The 20139-nt window shown below is 41.5% G+C and overlaps 2 protein-coding genes across 3 annotated transcripts in view; one reads left to right on the plus strand and one right to left on the minus strand.

The window, feature by feature from the left end:
* LOC5517287 (WASH complex subunit 2) overlaps nucleotides 1–14633 on the plus strand; it is a 31964-nt gene extending 17331 nt beyond the window's left edge. The window contains exons 19-30 of one of the 2 annotated variants that reach the window (XR_007313637.1): nucleotides 4455–4494; nucleotides 4717–4830; nucleotides 5298–5393; nucleotides 5747–6056; nucleotides 6392–6802; nucleotides 7075–7142; nucleotides 7306–7464; nucleotides 7529–7654; nucleotides 9208–10128; nucleotides 12484–12658; nucleotides 13000–13952; nucleotides 14020–14633. Coding sequence is in view for 1 of the 2 variants with exons in the window: in XM_048732171.1 (XP_048588128.1) it covers nucleotides 4455–4494; nucleotides 4717–4830; nucleotides 5298–5393; nucleotides 5747–6056; nucleotides 6392–6802; nucleotides 7075–7142; nucleotides 7306–7464; nucleotides 7529–7654; nucleotides 9208–10128; nucleotides 12484–12658; nucleotides 13000–13154 (2575 nt within the window). In the remaining variant the exon portion in view is untranslated. Of the gene's footprint in view, nucleotides 1–4454; nucleotides 4495–4716; nucleotides 4831–5297; nucleotides 5394–5746; nucleotides 6057–6391; nucleotides 6803–7074; nucleotides 7143–7305; nucleotides 7465–7528; nucleotides 7655–9207; nucleotides 10129–12483; nucleotides 12659–12999 lie in introns of both variants that reach the window. The other variant, XM_048732171.1, reaches the window with a different exon arrangement.
* A 3333-nt stretch (nucleotides 14634–17966) lies between these two features.
* Nucleotides 17967–19646, minus strand: LOC5501687. The gene is made up of 2 exons (XM_032369983.2): nucleotides 19334–19646; nucleotides 17967–18572 (listed from the first exon to the last, which is right to left on the minus strand). Exons 1-2 carry the CDS (start codon nucleotides 19521–19523, stop codon nucleotides 18310–18312), a joined length of 453 nt encoding a protein of 150 aa, XP_032225874.1. The 5' UTR covers nucleotides 19524–19646; the 3' UTR covers nucleotides 17967–18309.
* Nucleotides 19647–20139: the final 493 nt, after the last annotated feature.

The raw sequence follows: 20139 nt of genomic DNA on the forward strand, positions 1-20139 counted from the left end.
CATCCGCCATCTTTATCGTCTTTATTTCTCAAACTTGAAAGTGTCTTGTCTTGATCGTCTACAAATAATTGAACTGAAGGCATATCAGACTATAACTGAATTTGTTGTTTCTGATTTTAACGATAACCATAGCTCTCAGCTGACTTTTACACGAACAATTTATTTGAATCGCTTGCAGAACTCCTGTATGTATTTTAAGTGAGTATCAGTACTGTAAGTCTTCGGTTACACGGTACGAGTTCCCGTTTGTCAATCCGTTTGTCCCGGTCTGTTCGCGAACACTGTGTTCGCGAACATCAGCTGTTCGCGAACACCGTTCGCGGATTTCGCGAACAATTTCGCGAACATATGTCCACATGTTCGAGAGCGGTACTGTACATCAGGGCCACTAGTAGCAAATACATCAGGGCCACTAGTAGCAAATACATCAGGGCCACTAGTAGCAAATACATCAGGGCCACTAGTAACAAATACATCAGGGCCACTAGTAGCAAATACATCAGGGCCACTAGTAGCAAATACATCAGGGCCACTAGTAGCAAATACATCAGGGCCACTAGTAACAAATACATCAGGGCCACTAGTAGCAAATACATCAGGGCCACTAGTAGCAAATACATCAGGGCCACTAGTAGCAAATACATCAGGGCCACTAGTAACAAATACATCAGGGCCACTAGTAACAAATACATCAGGGCCACTAGTAACAAATACATCAGGGCCACTAGTAGCAAATACATCAGGGCCACTAGTAGCAAATACATCAGGGCCACTAGTAACAAATACATCAGGGCCACTAGTAGCAAATACATCAGGGCCACTAGTAGCAAATACATCAGGGCCACTAGTAGCAAATACATCAGGGCCACTAGTAACAAATACATCAGGGCCACTAGTAGCAAATACATCAGGGCCACTAGTAACAAATACATCAGGGCCACTAGTAACAAATACATCAGGGCCACTAGTAACAAATACATCAGGGCCACTAGTAGCAAATACATCAGGGCCACTAGTAGCAAATACATCAGGGCCACTAGTAACAAATACATCAGGGCCACTAGTAGCAAATACATCAGGGCCACTAGTAGCAAATACATCAGGGCCACTAGTAGCAAATACATCAGGGCCACTAGTAACAAATACATCAGGGCCACTAGTAGCAAATACATCAGGGCCACTAGTAACAAATACATCAGGGCCACTAGTAACAAATACATCAGGGCCACTAGTAACAAATACATCAGGGCCACTAGTAACAAATACATCAGGGCCACTAGTAGCAAATACATCAGGGCCACTAGTAACAAATACATCAGGGCCACTAGTAACAAATACATCAGGGCCACTAGTAGCAAATACATCAGGGCCACTAGTAGCAAATACATCAGGGCCACTAGTAGCAAATACATCAGGGCCACTAGTAACAAATACATCAGGGCCACTAGTAGCAAATACATCAGGGCCACTAGTAGCAAATACATCAGGGCCACTAGTAGCAAATACATCAGGGCCACTAGTAACAAATACATCAGGGCCACTAGTAACAAATACATCAGGGCCACTAGTAACAAATACATCAGGGCCACTAGTAGCAAATACATCAGGGCCACTAGTAGCAAATACATCAGGGCCACTAGTAACAAATACATCAGGGCCACTAGTAGCAAATACATCAGGGCCACTAGTAGCAAATACATCAGGGCCACTAGTAGCAAATACATCAGGGCCACTAGTAACAAATACATCAGGGCCACTAGTAGCAAATACATCAGGGCCACTAGTAACAAATACATCAGGGCCACTAGTAACAAATACATCAGGGCCACTAGTAACAAATACATCAGGGCCACTAGTAACAAATACATCAGGGCCACTAGTAGCAAATACATCAGGGCCACTAGTAGCAAATACATCAGGGCCACTAGTAGCAAATACATCAGGGCCACTAGTAACAAATACATCAGGGCCACTAGTAGCAAATACATCAGGGCCACTAGTAACAAATACATCAGGGCAACTAGTAGCAAATACATCAGGGCCACTAGTAGCAAATACATCAGGGCCACTAGTAACAAATACATCAGGGCCACTAGTAGCAAATACATCAGGGCCACTAGTAGCAAATACATCAGGGCCACTAGTAACAAATACATCAGGGCCACTAGTAGCAAATACATCAGGGCCACTAGTAGCAAATACATCAGGGCCACTAGTAACAAATACATCAGGGCCACTAGTAGCAAATACATCAGGGCCACTAGTAACAAATACATCAGGGCCACTAGTAGCAAATACATCAGGGCCACTAGTAACAAATACATCAGGGCCACTAGTAGCAAATACATCAGGGCCACTAGTAGCAAATACATCAGGGCCACTAGTAGCAAATACATCAGGGCCACTAGTAGCAAATACATCAGGGCCACTAGTAACAAATACATCAGGGCCACTAGTAGCAAATACATCAGGGCCACTAGTAACAAATACATCAGGGCCACTAGTAACAAATACATCAGGGCCACTAGTAGCAAATACATCAGGGCCACTAGTAGCAAATACATCAGGGCCACTAGTAACAAATACATCAGGGCCACTAGTAGCAAATACATCAGGGCCACTAGTAGCAAATACATCAGGGCCACTAGTAGCAAATACATCAGGGCCACTAGTAACAAATACATCAGGGCCACTAGTAGCAAATACATCAGGGCCACTAGTAGCAAATACATCAGGGCCACTAGTAGCAAATACATCAGGGCCACTAGTAGCAAATACATCAGGGCCACTAGTAACAAATACATCAGGGCCACTAGTAGCAAATACATCAGGGCCACTAGTAGCAAATACATCAGGGCCACTAGTAGCAAATACATCAGGGCCACTAGTAGCAAATACATCAGGGCCACTAGTAGCAAATACATCAGGGCCACTAGTAACAAATACATCAGGGCCACTAGTAGCAAATACATCAGGGCCACTAGTAGCAAATACATCAGGGCCACTAGTAACAAATACATCAGGGCCACTAGTAGCAAATACATCAGGGCCACTAGTAGCAAATACATCAGGGCCACTAGTAACAAATACATCAGGGCCACTAGTAGCAAATACATCAGGGCCACTAGTAGCAAATACATCAGGGCCACTAGTAGCAAATACATCAGGGCCACTAGTAGCAAATACATCAGGGCCACTAGTAGCAAATACATCAGGGCCACTAGTAGCAAATACATCAGGGCCACTAGTAGCAAATACATCAGGGCCACTAGTAACAAATACATCAGGGCCACTAGTAGCAAATACATCAGGGCCACTAGTAGCAAATACATCAGGGCCACTAGTAACAAATACATCAGGGCCACTAGTAGCAAATACATCAGGGCCACTAGTAGCAAATACATCAGGGCCACTAGTAGCAAATACATCAGGGCCACTAGTAGCAAATACATCAGGGCCACTAGTAGCAAATACATCAGGGCCACTAGTAGCAAATACATCAGGGCCACTAGTAGCAAATACATCAGGGCCACTAGTAGCAAATACATCAGGGCCACTAGTAACAAATCCATCAGGGCCACTAGTAGCAAATACATCAGGGCCACTAGTAACAAATACATCAGGGCCACTAGTAGCAAATACATCAGGGCCACTAGTAACAAATACATCAGGGCCACTAGTAGCAAATACATCAGGGCCACTAGTAGCAAATACATCAGGGCCACTAGTAGCAAATACATCAGGGCCACTAGTAGCAAATACATCAGGGCCACTAGTAGCAAATACATCAGGGCCACTAGTAGCAAATACATCAGGGCCACTAGTAGCAAATACATCAGGGCCACTAGTAACAAATCCATCAGGGCCACTAGTAGCAAATACATCAGGGCCACTAGTAACAAATACATCAGGGCCACTAGTAGCAAATACATCAGGGCCACTAGTAACAAATACATCAGGGCCACTAGTAGCAAATACATCAGGGCCACTAGTAGCAAATACATCAGGGCCACTAGTAGCAAATACATCAGGGCCACTAGTAGCAAAATACAAAATACATATAATGAAGCACTTGGCTGAATTGTGGTTCAAGTTTCTACTTTCGACTATGCACGAAGGACAAAATCCAACCAAATATCATATGTGCCAGAAAACTGAGCAGTGAACCAGAAGTTTCTTTTATTATGTACATACACCTATTTCAAATATTGCACTTTAAGAATCCATGCTGGCATTGCTACATTGGTATAAACAAAATAAATAGGGATAAATAAAACCAGATCCAGGTATGGAAATTTGTACCATTCTTGTTTATAGGCCTGTATACATTCCGATGGCTTTAGAGATCACATTGATTAGTCAAGCTCCTTTGAAATAGGTTTATATGTCCACTATTGCATATAAATTATAATGATAAGTAAGAGATATCTGTTGAACGTTTTTTTATATTTCAGTACAAAGAAAGAAACAAAACCAGAGGTGGCCAAACAAGAGGTAAAACACAAATATTGTTCTTTTTGGGTGCCACATTATAGCTATTTACGAAAAGCCAAAATCACAGTTCAAGATATACTCTGAATGGATAGAGTATAAAAGATTTTACCTATTGTGTAATGGTCCGAATTGTTATGCCTCCCTCAACCTATTGCCACCCCTTTGAGGTCCCACTTTATATACATATTTACAAGTGGTTTATTGTTCTGATAATTTGTTTAGCAAAAGTCAAAGCCTGCAGCATCAGGACTGTTCGATGATGATGGAGAGGACTTGTTTGACTCCCCCGCACCCACGAGAAAAGCATTTGACACGACACCGAAGGAAACTGGCAAGGTAAATGGGGGAATTGTTAGTCCACATTGCTGTCTTGTATCATTATTCTTAAGTAGTCTTCTTGTCTTGCATCATCAGTCATAAGTAGTCTACTTGTCTTGTACCATCAGTCGTAAGTAGTCTACTTGTCTTGTACCATCAGTCGTAAGTAGTCTACTTGTCTTGCACCATCAGTCGTAAGTGTTGTAAGTAGTCTTCTTGTCTCGTATTATCGTCGTAAGTAGTCTTCTTGTCTCGTATTATCGTTGTAAGTAGTCTTCTTGTCTCGTATTATCGTCGTAAGTAGTCTTCTTGTGTCGTATTATCAGTCGTAAGTATCGTAAGTAGTCTTTCTGTCTCGTATTATCAGTCGTAAGTGTCGTAAGTAGTCTTTCTGTCTCGTATTATCAGTGGTAAGTGTCGTAAGTAGTCTTCTTGTCTCGTATTATCAGTCGTATGTGTCGTAAGTAGTCTTCTTGTCTCGTCAGCCCAAGCCACAGATGCCTTCCCTATTCTCGGACGAAGAAGATGATGGGATGTTTGGTGGAGAAGCGGAAGATCTCTTTCAAGCGGGCACCCCCAAGGTACATCACTGGGCCCTCCGTGGGACGCAATGGATAAAATTTAATCTTTTATCAAATTTTCCACAAAAATAACGTTATATGCGTAATACATGTGCCTATGTTTTCCACAAGACATGCTCGGCAATGATAGTTTCTCGAACTACAAACTTACACACAAGAAATAATTTCGTACTATTAAATTCGTTTTATTAGTTCCAAATCATTAGATGAGACCTTTTTGCTGTTTATAGCAAAGATCGATAACCCTTTTGAAGTTTCGTCTTCCCTATAGCAAAGGTCACTTTTAATTTCAAAGTATTCCATCACATTTCTCTTCTCTGTAAAGTTCTCATACTAAAATTACAATTTTGAAGAAACCAGAGACGAAGACAGCACCGAAAAAAGCGCCAACTTCTGAGAGTACGGCAGCGGCGAAACCTAACAAGCCAAGTCTCTTCAGTGATGAAGAAGAAGACTTGTTTGGTGGCGGAAGCAAATCTGAAGCCAAACCAGCCGCCCAAGATCCTGAAACTGAAAAACCGGAGGCGGAAGTCAAGAAGCCATGGAAGCCAGCAGGAGGAGTGTCCTTGTTTGGCGGCGTCGACATGTTCGCAGGAAAGAAGCCCTCGTTTACAGAAAGCGAAGATGACTCGCCTAAAGCCTCGGAGAAGCCGAAACAAGCGGGTGAGTACGGAGCGGCGATTGGCAAGAAATATGTATTCACCTTCTCTTTCGTTTCAAATCTGCTATACATATTTTCAAAATCCCGTGCAACAAAATGTAATTGTTAAAGTGTAATAGTGAAGCCAGAACAAAAGAGAACACATCCTTTAAAGTGTTTTAGAACTAAATAAACTAAAAAGTATTTCACGGGTTTTTGAAAACCACTCTAACTAGCGTTCACATGCCCATCTCACAGAAGGCCAGACCAGAAACCCCCGATATTTTGTGTCACTTAATTTTACGATTCATAAAATATCGCGAAGTTAATAAACGGGTTATCTGTTATTTTATTTCAGCACCGGCCAAAGTCCCGGAGCAAAAGAAAACAGTATTTGCATCAGATGATGATGACGACGAAGACGACTTCTTTGGCAAGCCTCAACCCCCGCCATTATCAGAAAGCCCCGCACCAACACTCTCTGCCCCTGCCTCCATGCCAGTTCCCACTCCAGCTGTCCCCCCCGCCAAGACCAAGGCCGCTCCCAGCCTGTTTAGTGACGATGACGAAGACCTATTTGCCGGGAAGGAAGATCCCCCGCCACTCGCCTCGCCACCAGAGCAGCCTAAGAGTAAAAAGCCTGCCGGAGCAGTGTCTATGTTTGGTGGAGTCGATCTGTTTGGTTCGATCCCCAAATCTTCCGCTCAGAAGCCTCTGAAATCGGCCGCGAAAGCTGTAGAGAAACCAGCGGCAGCGACGAAAATTAAAGGTACCGGGATAAGACACGAGTAATTTACATCCGATAGAGCCACGCGTGCCTTCCGACATTTATTATGTAACGCAATATTTGTCACGCAACGCATGCATACTTCGTGTTGCTACAAGGTCTCAGTTTCACCTACATATTTCCTGCAAGTATTGTGTAAACCATAGTCATCCACAGTAATTATTGTGTTATTTATCTCCTTTCACAAAGTGTGTGACATGAGATCTGTATGACGTTGTGCTAGAATGTTTCCAACATTTTGTCTGTCGTGTCAGATCCTCTTGGAGGTCTGTTCGGCGAAGACGAGGAAGACAGTCTTTTCGCTGCAAAACCCAAACCACAGGTAACCCTCCCAGGCAACCCATCAAATTTTTGCTGTGTAAACTATTGATGAAACTCCTCCTTGACGATGTAATATGCGCATTTTTTTGCAGGCAAATTTGCAACTACATATTTGCTATTTTCACGGCTAATGCTTTATTGTTTCTCTTGTGTTTTCTCTTTAGGCTGCAGCATCTCCCAAACCTGTAGCCAAACCTATCCCCGCCTCTCCACCCTCCACGGGTAAACCCTCACCTCCCCCACTAGGAGAGTCACCGGCATCCAACACCAGTCCTCCTTTGATATCAGCGGCCAAATCAGAGTCTAGCATAGGCAAGCTACAGGTACTTACTACCTACCTACCAGTAGGCGTGTGGTCTATTCTTATATATCTCTTTATTTTATCAGAAATCATTAGCGTTTAACCCTGCAATGTTGCAACCTGGTGGCGCCCCTCCCCGCAAGGTCGCGGACACAGCTGCCGCAACATTTGATAAGCCGGCCGAGGAGAAGACACTAGAGAATGTTGGCAAGGTAATGCATAACGCAAATTTAATGTGTAGCGTGATCTGTACATATAACGCAAGGGTAGTATGTAAGGAACGGACCATTAGAAAAGTGAAGTGGGGGAGGGGTAATAACAAAACAAATCCTGGAAAATGCATACAGCGATTAAAAAAAAATATGCACGTCTTGAAGACAAGAACAACAAAAAAAGACATGAACTACTAAAACCTCCCCACAGCCTCCCTCAGCCTTCACTTTTCTAATGGCCTGTCCCTAACGCAATATTGATGTGTAAAGCGTGGTGCACACGGGCATAAACATAAAACAAGACATAAGAACATTAAACAAGACATAAAAACATAAGACAAGACATAAAAACATAAGACAAGACATAAGAACAGCAGACAAGACATAACAACATAAGACAAGACATTAGAACATAAGACAACAACATAAGAACAGTAGACAAGACATAAAAACAAGACAAGACATAACAACATAAGACAAGACATAACAACATAAGACAAGACATAAGAATAGTAGACAAGGCATAACAACATAAGACAAGACATAACAACATAAGACAAGACATAAGAACAGTAGACAAGACATAACAACATAAGACAAGACATAAGAACAGTAGACAAGGCATAACAACAAAAGACAAGACATAACAACATAAGACAAGACATAACAACATAAGAAAAGACATAAGAACAGTAGACAAGACATAACAACATAAGAAAAGACATAACAACAGTAGACAAGACATAACAACATAAGACAAGACATAAGAACATAAGACAAGACATAACAACAGTAAACAAGACATAAGAACATAAGACAAGACATAAGAACAGTAGACAAGACCTAAGAAAATAAGACAAGACAACATAATAAGACAAGACATAAGAACAGTAAACAAGACATAACAACAAAAGACAAGACATAAGAACAGTAGACAAGACATAAAAACATAAGACAAGACATAAGAACAGTAGACAAGACATAACAACATAAGACAAGACATAAGAACAGTAGACAAGACATAAGAACAGTAGACAAGACATAAGAACAGTAGACAAGACATAAAAACATAAGACAAGACACAGCAAAAGACAAGACATAAGAAATATATATTTTTTCATATATGTCATTATGTCCATACATCTATTTCAAATAACGTTGTACTCGGAAATCAATTTATCGTAGCCCACAGTGCTTCATGGGTAGCGTATAAATGGCTGAATCCTGGTATCTGAAAGCAAGACGAATGTTTACAGGAGGATGAACAATAATTCTACTGCTTTCGAGGGCTGGATTTGTTTTTATTTACGCTCAGTTGCTTATTTATTTGATACCCATGATGCACTGCGGGTTGCGATACATGGATTCTCCGAGTGCAACCTTATTTGAATTGGGTGTATGTTATGTTGTTATGTCACGGATACATACTTCAACATAAGCACATAAATCAGCGCGCAACTATGTCGTTATGTCCCAGTGTGCACCAAGCATAACTCAATAGCCATGTATAATGCGTGTTTACCACACCATCGAATCTTTGTTTTTGTTCATAGGACCGCGCGCGAATCCAGGTCAGGCGTCGACCCCCGACTCGTAACGCGCGCCGCTCGGCCGCCGTAGCTAGCGCCACCGATGAGTCTCTCTTTGGTTCCCCGCTAGCCCCAGGCTCTCCACCGCCGCTCACCGCATTGGACGACAGTTATACCGTCACCATTCAGGTAGAATCGAACCCAGATCTCCCGGATCTTTCGCGTAAGGGTACCCGTGACTCCGACATGAGTGATGAGTTCTTTGGTTTCGCGAGCTCTAAGACCACGAAGGAGAAGTCTGTGAGCTCGAATGAGCCTGATGAAATGTTTGCAGCGTCTTCTAAAGCCAAATCTCCTGATCTGTTTGGTGGGGATGTCTTAGCGAATGAAACGACAACAGAAAAAAATCAGACTCAAAAGACAGACAGAGTGGAAGATTTATTTGGCTCTTCAAGCAATGGAAGCGTTGCCAAAAGGGACATGCCTGTATCCAAGAAGAACGATAAGACCTCTTTATTCGATGATGATTTATTTGGTAGAGATTCCCAGAAATCGATGACGAACCCACTAAAAGATAACGATTTATTCGGTTCAACCACTGCACCAACAATTAATAGCAAAAAAAAGACGAACACTGAAGTTTCAACAGACAGTGATTTTTTTTCTGGCAAGAAACAGAACACTTCCAATGACATTGAACAAGGGACTCGATCACAACTAAAAGATGAGGATCTTTTTAGTTCTTCTAAGTCAGACAATGGTAATAAGAAAGCAACAACAAAGGACAATGATTTGTTAGAAAATATAGAGAAGAAACCTAGTGTTGCACCAATCGAATCGGCTAAATCGTTAGACGAGGATGATTTGTTTGGAGCTGCAAGTGGGACGAAAAAGACTGTATCCCAAGCGAAGACGCAAAAAAAGAAAGCTAAACCTGCTGGTGATGTGAGTAATTTGTGACGATGAGAATGATGTGACGATGAGAATGGTGGCTGTGGTGATGATGAAGGTTATTATAATGATGATGATGATGGTGGTGGCTGTGGTGATGATGAAGGTTATTATAATGATGATGATGATGGTGGTGGCTGTGGTGATGATGAAGGTTATTATAATGATGATGATGATGGTGGTGGCTGTGGTGATGATGAAGGTTATTATAATGATGATGATGATGGTGGTGGCTGTGGTGATGATGAAGGTTATTATAATGATGATGATGATGGTGGATGTGGTGATGATGAAGGTTATTATAATGATGATGATGATGATGGTGGTGAATGTGGTGATGATGAAGGTTATTATAATGATGATGATGGTGTAGGATGTGGTGATGATGAAGGTTATTATAATGATGATGATTGTGGTGGATGTGGTGATGATGGTTATTGCAATGATGATGATGGTGGTGGAAGTGGTGATGATGAAGGTTATTATAATGATGATGGTGGTGGCCGTGGTGATGATGAAGGTTATTATACTGATGATGATGATGGTGGTGGCTGTGTTGATGATGATGGTTATTATAATGATGATGATGGTGGTGGCTGTGGTGATGATGAAGGTTATTATAATGATGATGATGATGGTGGTGGCTGTGGTGATGATAAAGGTTATTATAATGATGATGATGGTGGTGGCCGTGGTGATGATGAAGGTTATTATAATGATGATGATGGTGGTGGATGTGGTGATGATGAAGGTTATTATAATGATGATGATGGTGGTGGCCGTGGTGATGATGAAGGGATGAAGGTTATTATAATGATGATGATGATGGTGGTGGCTGTGGTGATGATGAAGGTTATTATAATGATGATGATGATGGTGGATGTGGTGATGATGAAGGTTATTATAATGATGATGATGATGATGGTGGTGGATGTGGTGATGATGAAGGTTATTATAATGATGATGATGGTGTAGGATGTGGTGATGATGAAGGTTATTATAATGATGATGATGATGATGGTTTTGGCCGTGGTGATGATGAAGGTTATTATAATGATGATGATGGTGGTGGATGTGGTAATGATGAAGGTAATTATAATGATGATGATGGTGGTGGATGTGGTGATGAAGAAGGTTATTATAATGATGATGATGGTGGTGGCCGTGGTGATGATGGTTATTATAATGATGGTGGTGGATGTGGTGATGATGATGATGGTGGCCGTGGTGATGACGAAGGTTATTATAATGATGATGATGGTGGTGGCCGTGGTGATGATGAAGGTTATTATAATGGTGATGATGGTGGTGGATGTGGTGACGATGAAGGTTATTATAATGATGATGATGATGGTGGTGGATGTGGTGATGATGAAGGTTATTATAATGATGATGATGATGATGGTGGCTGTGGTGATGAAGGTTATTATAATGATGATGGTGGATGTGGTGATACTGAAGAGTATTAATATAATGATGATGATAGTGGATGTGGTGATGATGATGGTGGATGTGGTGATGATGATGGTTATTATAATGATGATGGTGGTGATGATGGTTATTATAATGATGATGATGATGATGGTGGCTGTGGTGATGATGAAGGTTATTATAATGATGATGATGATGGTGGATGTGGTGATGATGATGGTTATTATAATGGTGATGATGGTGGTGGCCGTGGTGATGATGGTTATAATAATGATGATGATGGTGGTGGCTGTGGTGATGATGAAGGTTATTATAATGATGATGATGATGGTGGTGGCTGTGGTGATGATGAAGGTTATTATAATGTTGATGATGATGGTGGCCGTGGTGATGATGATGTTTATTATAATGATGATAATGGTGGTGGCCGTGGTGATGATGAAGGTTATTATAATGATTATGATGGTGGTGGATGTGGTGATGATGAAGGTTATTATAATGATGATGATGATGGTGGCTGTGGTGATGCTGAAGGTTATTATTATGATGATGATGATTGTGGCCGTGGTAATGATGATGGTTATTATAATGATGATGATGATGGTGGCTGTGGTGATGCTGAAGGTTATGGTGATTGTGATGACTAACAGGGAGGTGATGATGTAGTTGCTAGCTGATGTGATGATGATGATGGTGATGATTAAAAGGGTGGTGGTGGTGATGGTAGTGGTGAGGTTGATAATTATGATGATGATGGAGTTGCTGGTTGATGTGATGGCGGTGGTGATTATGATGGTAGTGAAGATTATGTTGATGGTTACGATAGAGTTAATGTTGATGGTGGTTACGATTATGAAAATATTGATAATAGTATTGATGATGATAACAATTTTGAAGCTTGTTCTACTACACCTCCAGGATGATGACGATGATTTATTTACGGTTAAGAAAGTCGAGCGGAAGCCGCGAAAAGTAAACAAGCCACTTGGTGATGACGACTTGTTTGGTGACTCGGGCGACATCTTTGCTGATGTTCCCAGCAAACCAAAGGAAAAGAAGAAAAAGAAACCAGCGGCAGCATCGGCCAGTGAAGGTATGGTGTCCAAAATACACAGGCCTAAACACTGATAATCTATTGTAACCCAATCGCGCACGGCTAAACTATGTCCAAGATACACAGGTCTAAACACTTATTATCTATTGTAACCCAATCGCGCACGGCTAAACTATGTCCAAGATACACAGGTCTAAACACTGATAATCTACTGTAATCAAGCGGCGCACGGCTAAACGGTGTCCAAGATACACAGGTCTAAACACTGATATTTTGTCGACATCATCAGCTTCTGACTACAAAGCTGGAGACTCTGGTACCCAGGCTACCACAATTTAGAAATGGCTTTCTTCTAACCGGATACTTATATTTTTACTTAGACTCCATTTTTGATGAAAAACCTACCTCCGACAAGACGACTAAAAAGACTAAAGCCAAAAAAAAACCCGAGAAGAAACCGGCGAAAACCACATCCATATTCGACGAGGACGCTCCAAACATATTCGACGATCCACTTAACGCTACATCTAAATGATATAATAAAGAACCTTGTGATCTTAACCGGAAGTGAAAAAAACAAGAAATGCCATGTACTGATGGACTTTCCTATCCCGACCGGATGTCAAGAGCATCAATAGATGCCAGCATACAGACGACCCTGTTATTCCGACCGGAAATATGGAACGTACGGAAAAGTATGTGAAGTTTAAAAGAACACTACTCTGTAATGTCGACCGGAAGTGAAGAGCGTGATGTATATACAAAGGACTCTACTTTGTCGACTGGAAGTGAAGAGCGCGTCAGATAGTGTAAAAAAGTGGACTCTATACTTTGTTGACCAGAAGTGAAACGCTTGATGTATAGAATAAAGAGGAGGACTCTACTAGGTCGACCAAAAGTGAAAGGCACGGAAGATGGTCGTATCGTAGAAGGTAGGCTTTGGTTAGGTATAGGTAATTATCGCGTCTTTCATAAGGGAGAATGACATACAGAGTAAACTGATACAGCCTAAGCTAAACCGCTTTCGATACACCCATTTTTGTTGGATAGAGAAATTACAGGGTGTGAAAGAAAGTGGAGGTAGCGGGTATGTTGGGTGTTGTTTAATAAATATCTCACAACTTGCGTTTTTCAGGAGAAAAGGATCGGGAGTTAGGCTTCAAAAATAGCGCGAGCTCCCTCTTACTTGGTGTTTTAAGCAAGGTTATACGGTCAGGAGGGAGTACAGGCGGCCGCGTTGCAATGGCTTATACTGACAGGAAGGGGGGGAGGGTGGGGCTCGCCTACCTCTTAGCCACGCTACGAACAAAATACTGACAGGAAAAGGGGGAGGGTAGGGCTCGCCTACCTCTTAGCCACGCTACGAACAAAATACTGACAGGAAGGGGGGGGGGGGGGAGGTGGGGCTCGCCTACCTCTTAGCCACGCTACGAACAAAATACTGACAGGAAAAGGGGGAGGGTGGGGCTCGCCTACCTCTTAGCCACGCTACGAACAAAATACTGACAGGAAAAGGGGGAGGGTGGGGCTCGCCTACCTCTTAGCCACGCTACGAACAAAATACTGACAGGAAGGGGGGGAGGTGGGGCTCGCCTACCTCTTAGCCACGCTACGAACAAAATACTGACAGGAAGGGGGGGAGGGTGGGGCTCGCCTACCTCTTAACCACGCTACGAACAAAATACTGACAGGAAGGGGGGGAGGTGGGACTCGCCTACCTCTTAGCCACGCTACGAACAAACTATCTTGAGAAACTTTTGTTCAATTTCTTTTCTGAGGTAAAAACTCAGGAAGCAGGATTGAACCAAGCTTGTATGCGGCGCTCTGGTTCCATGTGTGATTTCTAGTGTTTTGACCTTTCCTTATCAAGTGCGGTTTGAATTCGATAAAAAATGATAAAAATCGAGAGAGAAAAGTAATTAAAATTGCTATATGCATGCACTGCGAATCGCTGTAACATATCACCAATTTGTAAATGATCACTCAATGACTGTAATAAAGTACATTTTTATAAGTGTTTGCAGTGGGTCGAGTGGAACCCGTCCCTTCTATCAAAGAAACAAGTGTCGCAATGTGCATGCTTCGAGACCCAGCGGCATTTGCCGGCGCTCCCTAAGGTCTACCGCAGAAAAGTGTTTTGTGCGGCGGCTGAACGGGAAAGCGCTGGATCTCTGAGCATGCGCATTGTCGTTAGAACCGCCGGAGCTTGTGACCACACAGACGCGAGTTAGTTCGCAAGTCATTGCGCTCGTATGTTATTACTAATTATTGTCTTTACGTTGTAACTAATCTCTATGAAAGAGCCATGCTCGACGGCCCAGAGCGCTCTGAAAGTAACTAGAAGCGTCTACAAATACCGCTGTGTGTCCGAACAAGACGGAAGGAACAATAACAAAATACTTTTAAAAACTTAAAACTATTTACCAAAACCTTCAATCGCATGAGAAAACCAACTTGTGCGTGACAATTTTCGTGTAGCAAAGTTTCTCTGGTACCTGCAGAGGATTAGATAGATGAGGAAACCTCAAAAGCCATGGCTCTCTGGGGTCTCTGGTGGGGGTCTCTGGGTGTTCGTGCGTTCCGTGCGTGATTCCCGTAAATCCCTAAAGATGAGCCCAGCGAGACACCCGCCATGCTGTCGACACGCGGAAAACCCATGACATCGGCAAGATAACCAGATAACCGCCTCTTTCTCGCGCTTGTAGCCTCGCTTGTTGCAGGAGGGGGCCCCCGGGAGGGTGCACTTGTGGCAGAGTAATGAAGTACCTCGCACTTATCACTTCTGTACTGCGCTGTTTCCCCCCTTTTCAACCTCTTTATAGAGTCAACGTGTGCCAGCGAGTTTCCTGTTCTCGTGTGAAAACTAAATTCTGGTCAGAGAAATCTGGAGTCGCCACCCTAACGCGATGAGAGATAGATGATGAACACTAAGAGATTGTTTTTCATCCTGTCCTGCGCCAAAATCGCGGGCGCAGCTTCCAAAAGCCGTACACCGAGGTTAGGAGCACATTCTTGTGCGAAAATAACTTTAGAAAATCTTTGAGCAGGAATGTTGACTTTTCTCACTGCTCGTGAGACACCGGGTAAGGTCAATTGCCGGTCCCAGCGATAAATATAATTTGATAACAACCCGAAGGCCCTGAGCTAATTGAGGAATTGTTGATAAGTATCGTTTTAACCTTAACAACTACACAAACAAACAAATCAGCAAAGAAAACACAACTATTAGAGGGGAGTAGAAACTGGAATATTCCGAACCGGGGAGAGTTCGGAGTTCATATTTCAGTTAGACAACACATTTTTCTTCTCGTCGACTTTGACGAGGATATGCTATAAAAACTTGCATAAACTTATTTCGAGCTACCTTTCTGCGGTTAAAATCAGGGAGACTCTTTTTGCTTTTTATCTGCAGCTTGCTAAAGTCAATGCTCTTAAGAGCGCATTGATAGAGTAATCTCATTTAATCCATGGAAAGCATGCTTCGTTTTGTGTTGTGTGGTTTTTGGTGCGAGCGATGCTGGCGAAACTCTTATCAGAGGTAAACCATAAGTGTAAAATATTTCTCAGAAATAATAAAATGTTTATTTTAATATGAAAATACTTGACGGCATTTCCTTTTGTAACTCAAGATCGACACAAGCTTATTAGAAAGGTTTCTGGTTCGGGTTGGCTTCAATAGATACCCTGGAGGTAGACATGCATCGACGTTGCAAAAAACAAAAAAAACAAAACACATGCGCGAACCGGCAAGTTTTACGGACGGTATGAAAAACACACCCACTTCAGTGTACTCGGAAACTCCTGAATGAATAATGCTAGAGTGGATAACAGTTGAACCCCGACAAATCAACCCCCACCACCAAGGGAGATCCAAAGAAGTTTGAGTTATTGAGGTTAGAAATACAGGAAAGTCATTGGCGGGATGGCGTACTGGTGTTCTCGGTATTCAACTATATGCTGCTAGATTTTTTCTTGGGTCTGTTTTGTGTCTTAGGAGTTGTTAATCTTATCTCAGAGGCCCCGAAGAGGGCCTGTAGAGTGCTTTCAACTTCACACTTCAATATGTGCGGGAACATGAGTGTGCGCTCTTTCTCAGGGATGCAATTTCAAGCAAAAGGTATCAATATTGAACTCTAAAATCTTGCGCGTAAAATTCCCGAGTTTCCAGAAGAGGGGAAGTAATACCCTTATCGCCCGAAAGGTCAGACTTGAATGCAAAGATGATGATAACGCTTTCTAGGAAATGATAATTTCAATTTGAATCAGCGATTTTACGATCACTAACCCTTGGCAGGAAACAGTCTGTCATCGCGAACCGGAAATGAAGAGAAAGCCGGAAACAGGAATGTTTATACCACCATACCAGAGTTGTGACGGGGCAAGCGACCGTAAATATAACGTAGAATTCGCAATTAAATGCTAGTATACGCCTTTCTATATTAAGAGATTATATATTTTACTCTCCTCTTGTGGTTTAATGACGGGTACTCGGGAAAGTTTCGTTGTTATAACTTGTACAGGTTTTTGCTCGTATTTTGTTTGTTTTCTTCACCGTTTGCTTTGCCATACAAAAGAAAGGGCTCTTATTATATAAAGAAAATATTTTTTACCACTTTATTTTAAAGCTAACATGACAGAAAAAGCTAAAGAATGTTTTTTTGGTTAAGACTATCAAAATAAAATTAGTAGTTTTTGGCGTGTAGTACTGCATGTCCGGCGCTAAACTTTTGGTGCTGAACGGAAAAAATTTTAAAAAAATTACACATGTCAGATGTAAATTATTGGGAAACAAATACACTCCAAACGCAAATGAAGTAGAAAAGCAATTTTAGCCACCAAAATAGCACCGGAGCGTAATCGCTTGGTTCTTTTACATGTCCATTTATATTGACGCGCGGATTATTTTAATTCCACCCAAATTAAAATACTGACCGTGTTAAATACAGAACAAGGGGCTAATGCAAACAACACAGGAAAGTGAATAATTTATCCCCGAATTAGTCTGTAGAAGGAAGGAAGGTTACGAAGCTTGTCAGATCGTTGCTTTTACCTCTCGAAAAATGTTCATCTTGAAATTCCATACATACCGTAATACTAGTGTTATTCCCTTAGGGAATACTAAAGTACAAACAACTTTGGCGTCGAATTCCATGTTATTATAAAGTACATCAAAGTGAATTGCTTCTAAAAAGACCACTCGATCCCCGTAGAATTGCGCATAGGAAGATTCAGAGAACGTTAAACCCCCCATATAGCGATCTGTCGACACAAGGTAGAGTTTGACTGCCGGTAACTTTAGGTAATTTTATCCCACGGGCCACAACGATAGAAATCACAAAATCCGCACTCGGTTTATACCCTTTGTTTATTGTACTCTTGTGTAAAATTTTATCTCAAAAAGCCCTGTACCGGGCTTGAAAAAAACAACATACAAACAACTATACAATATATATGTTCAACTATTTTACAAGCCTTCATGTAATGTCTTCTATACCGAAGAAAATAAAGATAACCAAACGATATGCTTTACAATCTCAATTTTTTTTCTCGTAAAATTATTCGTCTTGTCAAGCGACATACTTTGGGAAGTGTAATATACACAACGTTTGTGCAATAAAAACTTACTGTTATTCACAATTTTAACTTCATATTTTGCTACAGAAATAATGCTATATAGTTACATAAACATATTATAACTCTACCGAACTTTCTGATCCTCGACTTCGCTTCCTTGGTAGTTTCCGCGGGCCTTGTGGTTTCATTTCTTCCTTTCTCTTGTCGCTATTCGAAGGCGACGTAACCAATAAAAACTCGAGGTAAGGCTGAGAAAGAATGATGGCCGCTTGGATGGAGAGAACCCTTTCTTGGTTTTTCACTCCATCAAATGTGTCCCAATACACACTATGTTCCCACAGATGTTTAGTAAAGCACACTTTGCTTTTATATAGTTTACCTGAAATAATAATAGACGGAGAATAAATACATGTTCGCTCCCACCGCAACCAGTCTGGTCATATAAATACACACATAAAAATCTAAAAATACTATTAAAATGTTTGCAAGCTTTAAACTTTTATACGAAATCCGTAAGTATTGAATTCATATTTTGCATTCTTATTTAAAACGCGTGGGATATGGTTTAAACTAGATATGAAACGAATAAAAAATTGTATTGAGCGATTGGAACACGCGGTATGCCACTCACATGACTTCAATGAGCAAACGGGGAAAAAATAAATAAAAAAATTCACAAATTCAACACCGCTGACGAGAAGCCGGATTTTTAACAGATACACAGTACCCAAATTATTAGCCAAACAAAAAAAATTCTTCTGCGCAATAACTTGGAAAATTTTCAAAAATAGATAAGTCAATTGTAGGTATTTGTTTGTGCAGCTAAATCCGTTCGCCGCGCGTAAAATTCTAAAATAATTTTCAAAAATTATAATCATCGTGTCTGTTAGATATTTTATGCGCTCACAGTGTTAAATTAGGAAAACAAAGTTATAAAATGTCGGTATTAAAAGCTATCGGGCTTTGAAATTATTTTTTTCTGCGTTTTTGATCCGCGCTGTTTTAAGTTTACGACTCCCGATGTAAACAATGCTTTCGTAGTAAAAATGAATGGCTACCGATCAAAACTACAAGCAAGACATAAACATACGCCGGGAATGCGTCTCAAAATAGTACGAAACTCGAGAATAATTCACTCACCACAGATACAGCAGTTTATATCGGTGCCGGCTATAGAATCATATTCTTTTAAGACTTCGATTACGCCTTGTAGTTCGAGAGTACGAGAACATGGGGTTGTTGTCGTCGGTGGCCAGGCCGTGATCCGGGCTTTTTTCCTTCCAACTTCGCTATCAGAGTTTTCTCTGTGTCCTATTTCAAGTTCAGGCATAATTTGGAAAAATGTTCGTTCATAGGATCTGTTGTTTTCGATGCAAAGGTTCTACGATCTTGCTCTTTGTGGGTGGGTCGACGAAAAATTTTTTCTTCTCAGTCCACGAGGTAGCAAAAAAAAGATAATTTGCATTTTGACAACAACAACAGCGTAGCGCAGTCAGGCGTTGATTGGATGATTTGACAATGGGTATGACTTGAATGGCAACACTTTCCAGACCCAGGCTTTTGATTGGTTGGAGGATTTTACATGTCATGTGATATGAACGGAATGAATGACTTTTTCGCGCCATCACGCATGACTGAATAGAATTGGCGCGTAAATACCGCCCGCGGAGCATCCTGGGAGCGATCAAAACAAATGATAAGCGTTTGACGAAGAGGAAAAAATTCTTTGTCGCCGGTAAAAATAGGCCCTGACCTGTTGGAAATCCATTTAAGCGGAGTCACATTTTCAGCACGTGAGCTGGGAGGATCGAAGCAATGATCACAATGTGTGCTTTTCATGAAAACTGCGCTGTGTATATATTTTCTTTGATAAAGTGATCTTATTTTTTTAATTCATAAACCCTGTCAAGCACAATGATGTTGAAGTGGAAACAAAGCACAAAAGA

This window comes from Nematostella vectensis, chromosome 9 (assembly GCF_932526225.1).
Source record: "Nematostella vectensis chromosome 9, jaNemVect1.1, whole genome shotgun sequence".
Taxonomy (NCBI): Eukaryota; Metazoa; Cnidaria; class Anthozoa; order Actiniaria; family Edwardsiidae; genus Nematostella; species Nematostella vectensis.

Coding starts and splice junctions, on each gene's coding strand:
- LOC5501687 (XM_032369983.2), bottom strand. CDS start 19,523: ATGCCTGAACTTGAAATAGGACACAGAGAAAACTCTGATAGCGAAGTT. Junction 18,573..19,333: donor TATAAACTGCTGTATCTGTG/GTGAGTGAATTA, acceptor TTATTATTTCAG/GTAAACTATATAAAAGCAAA.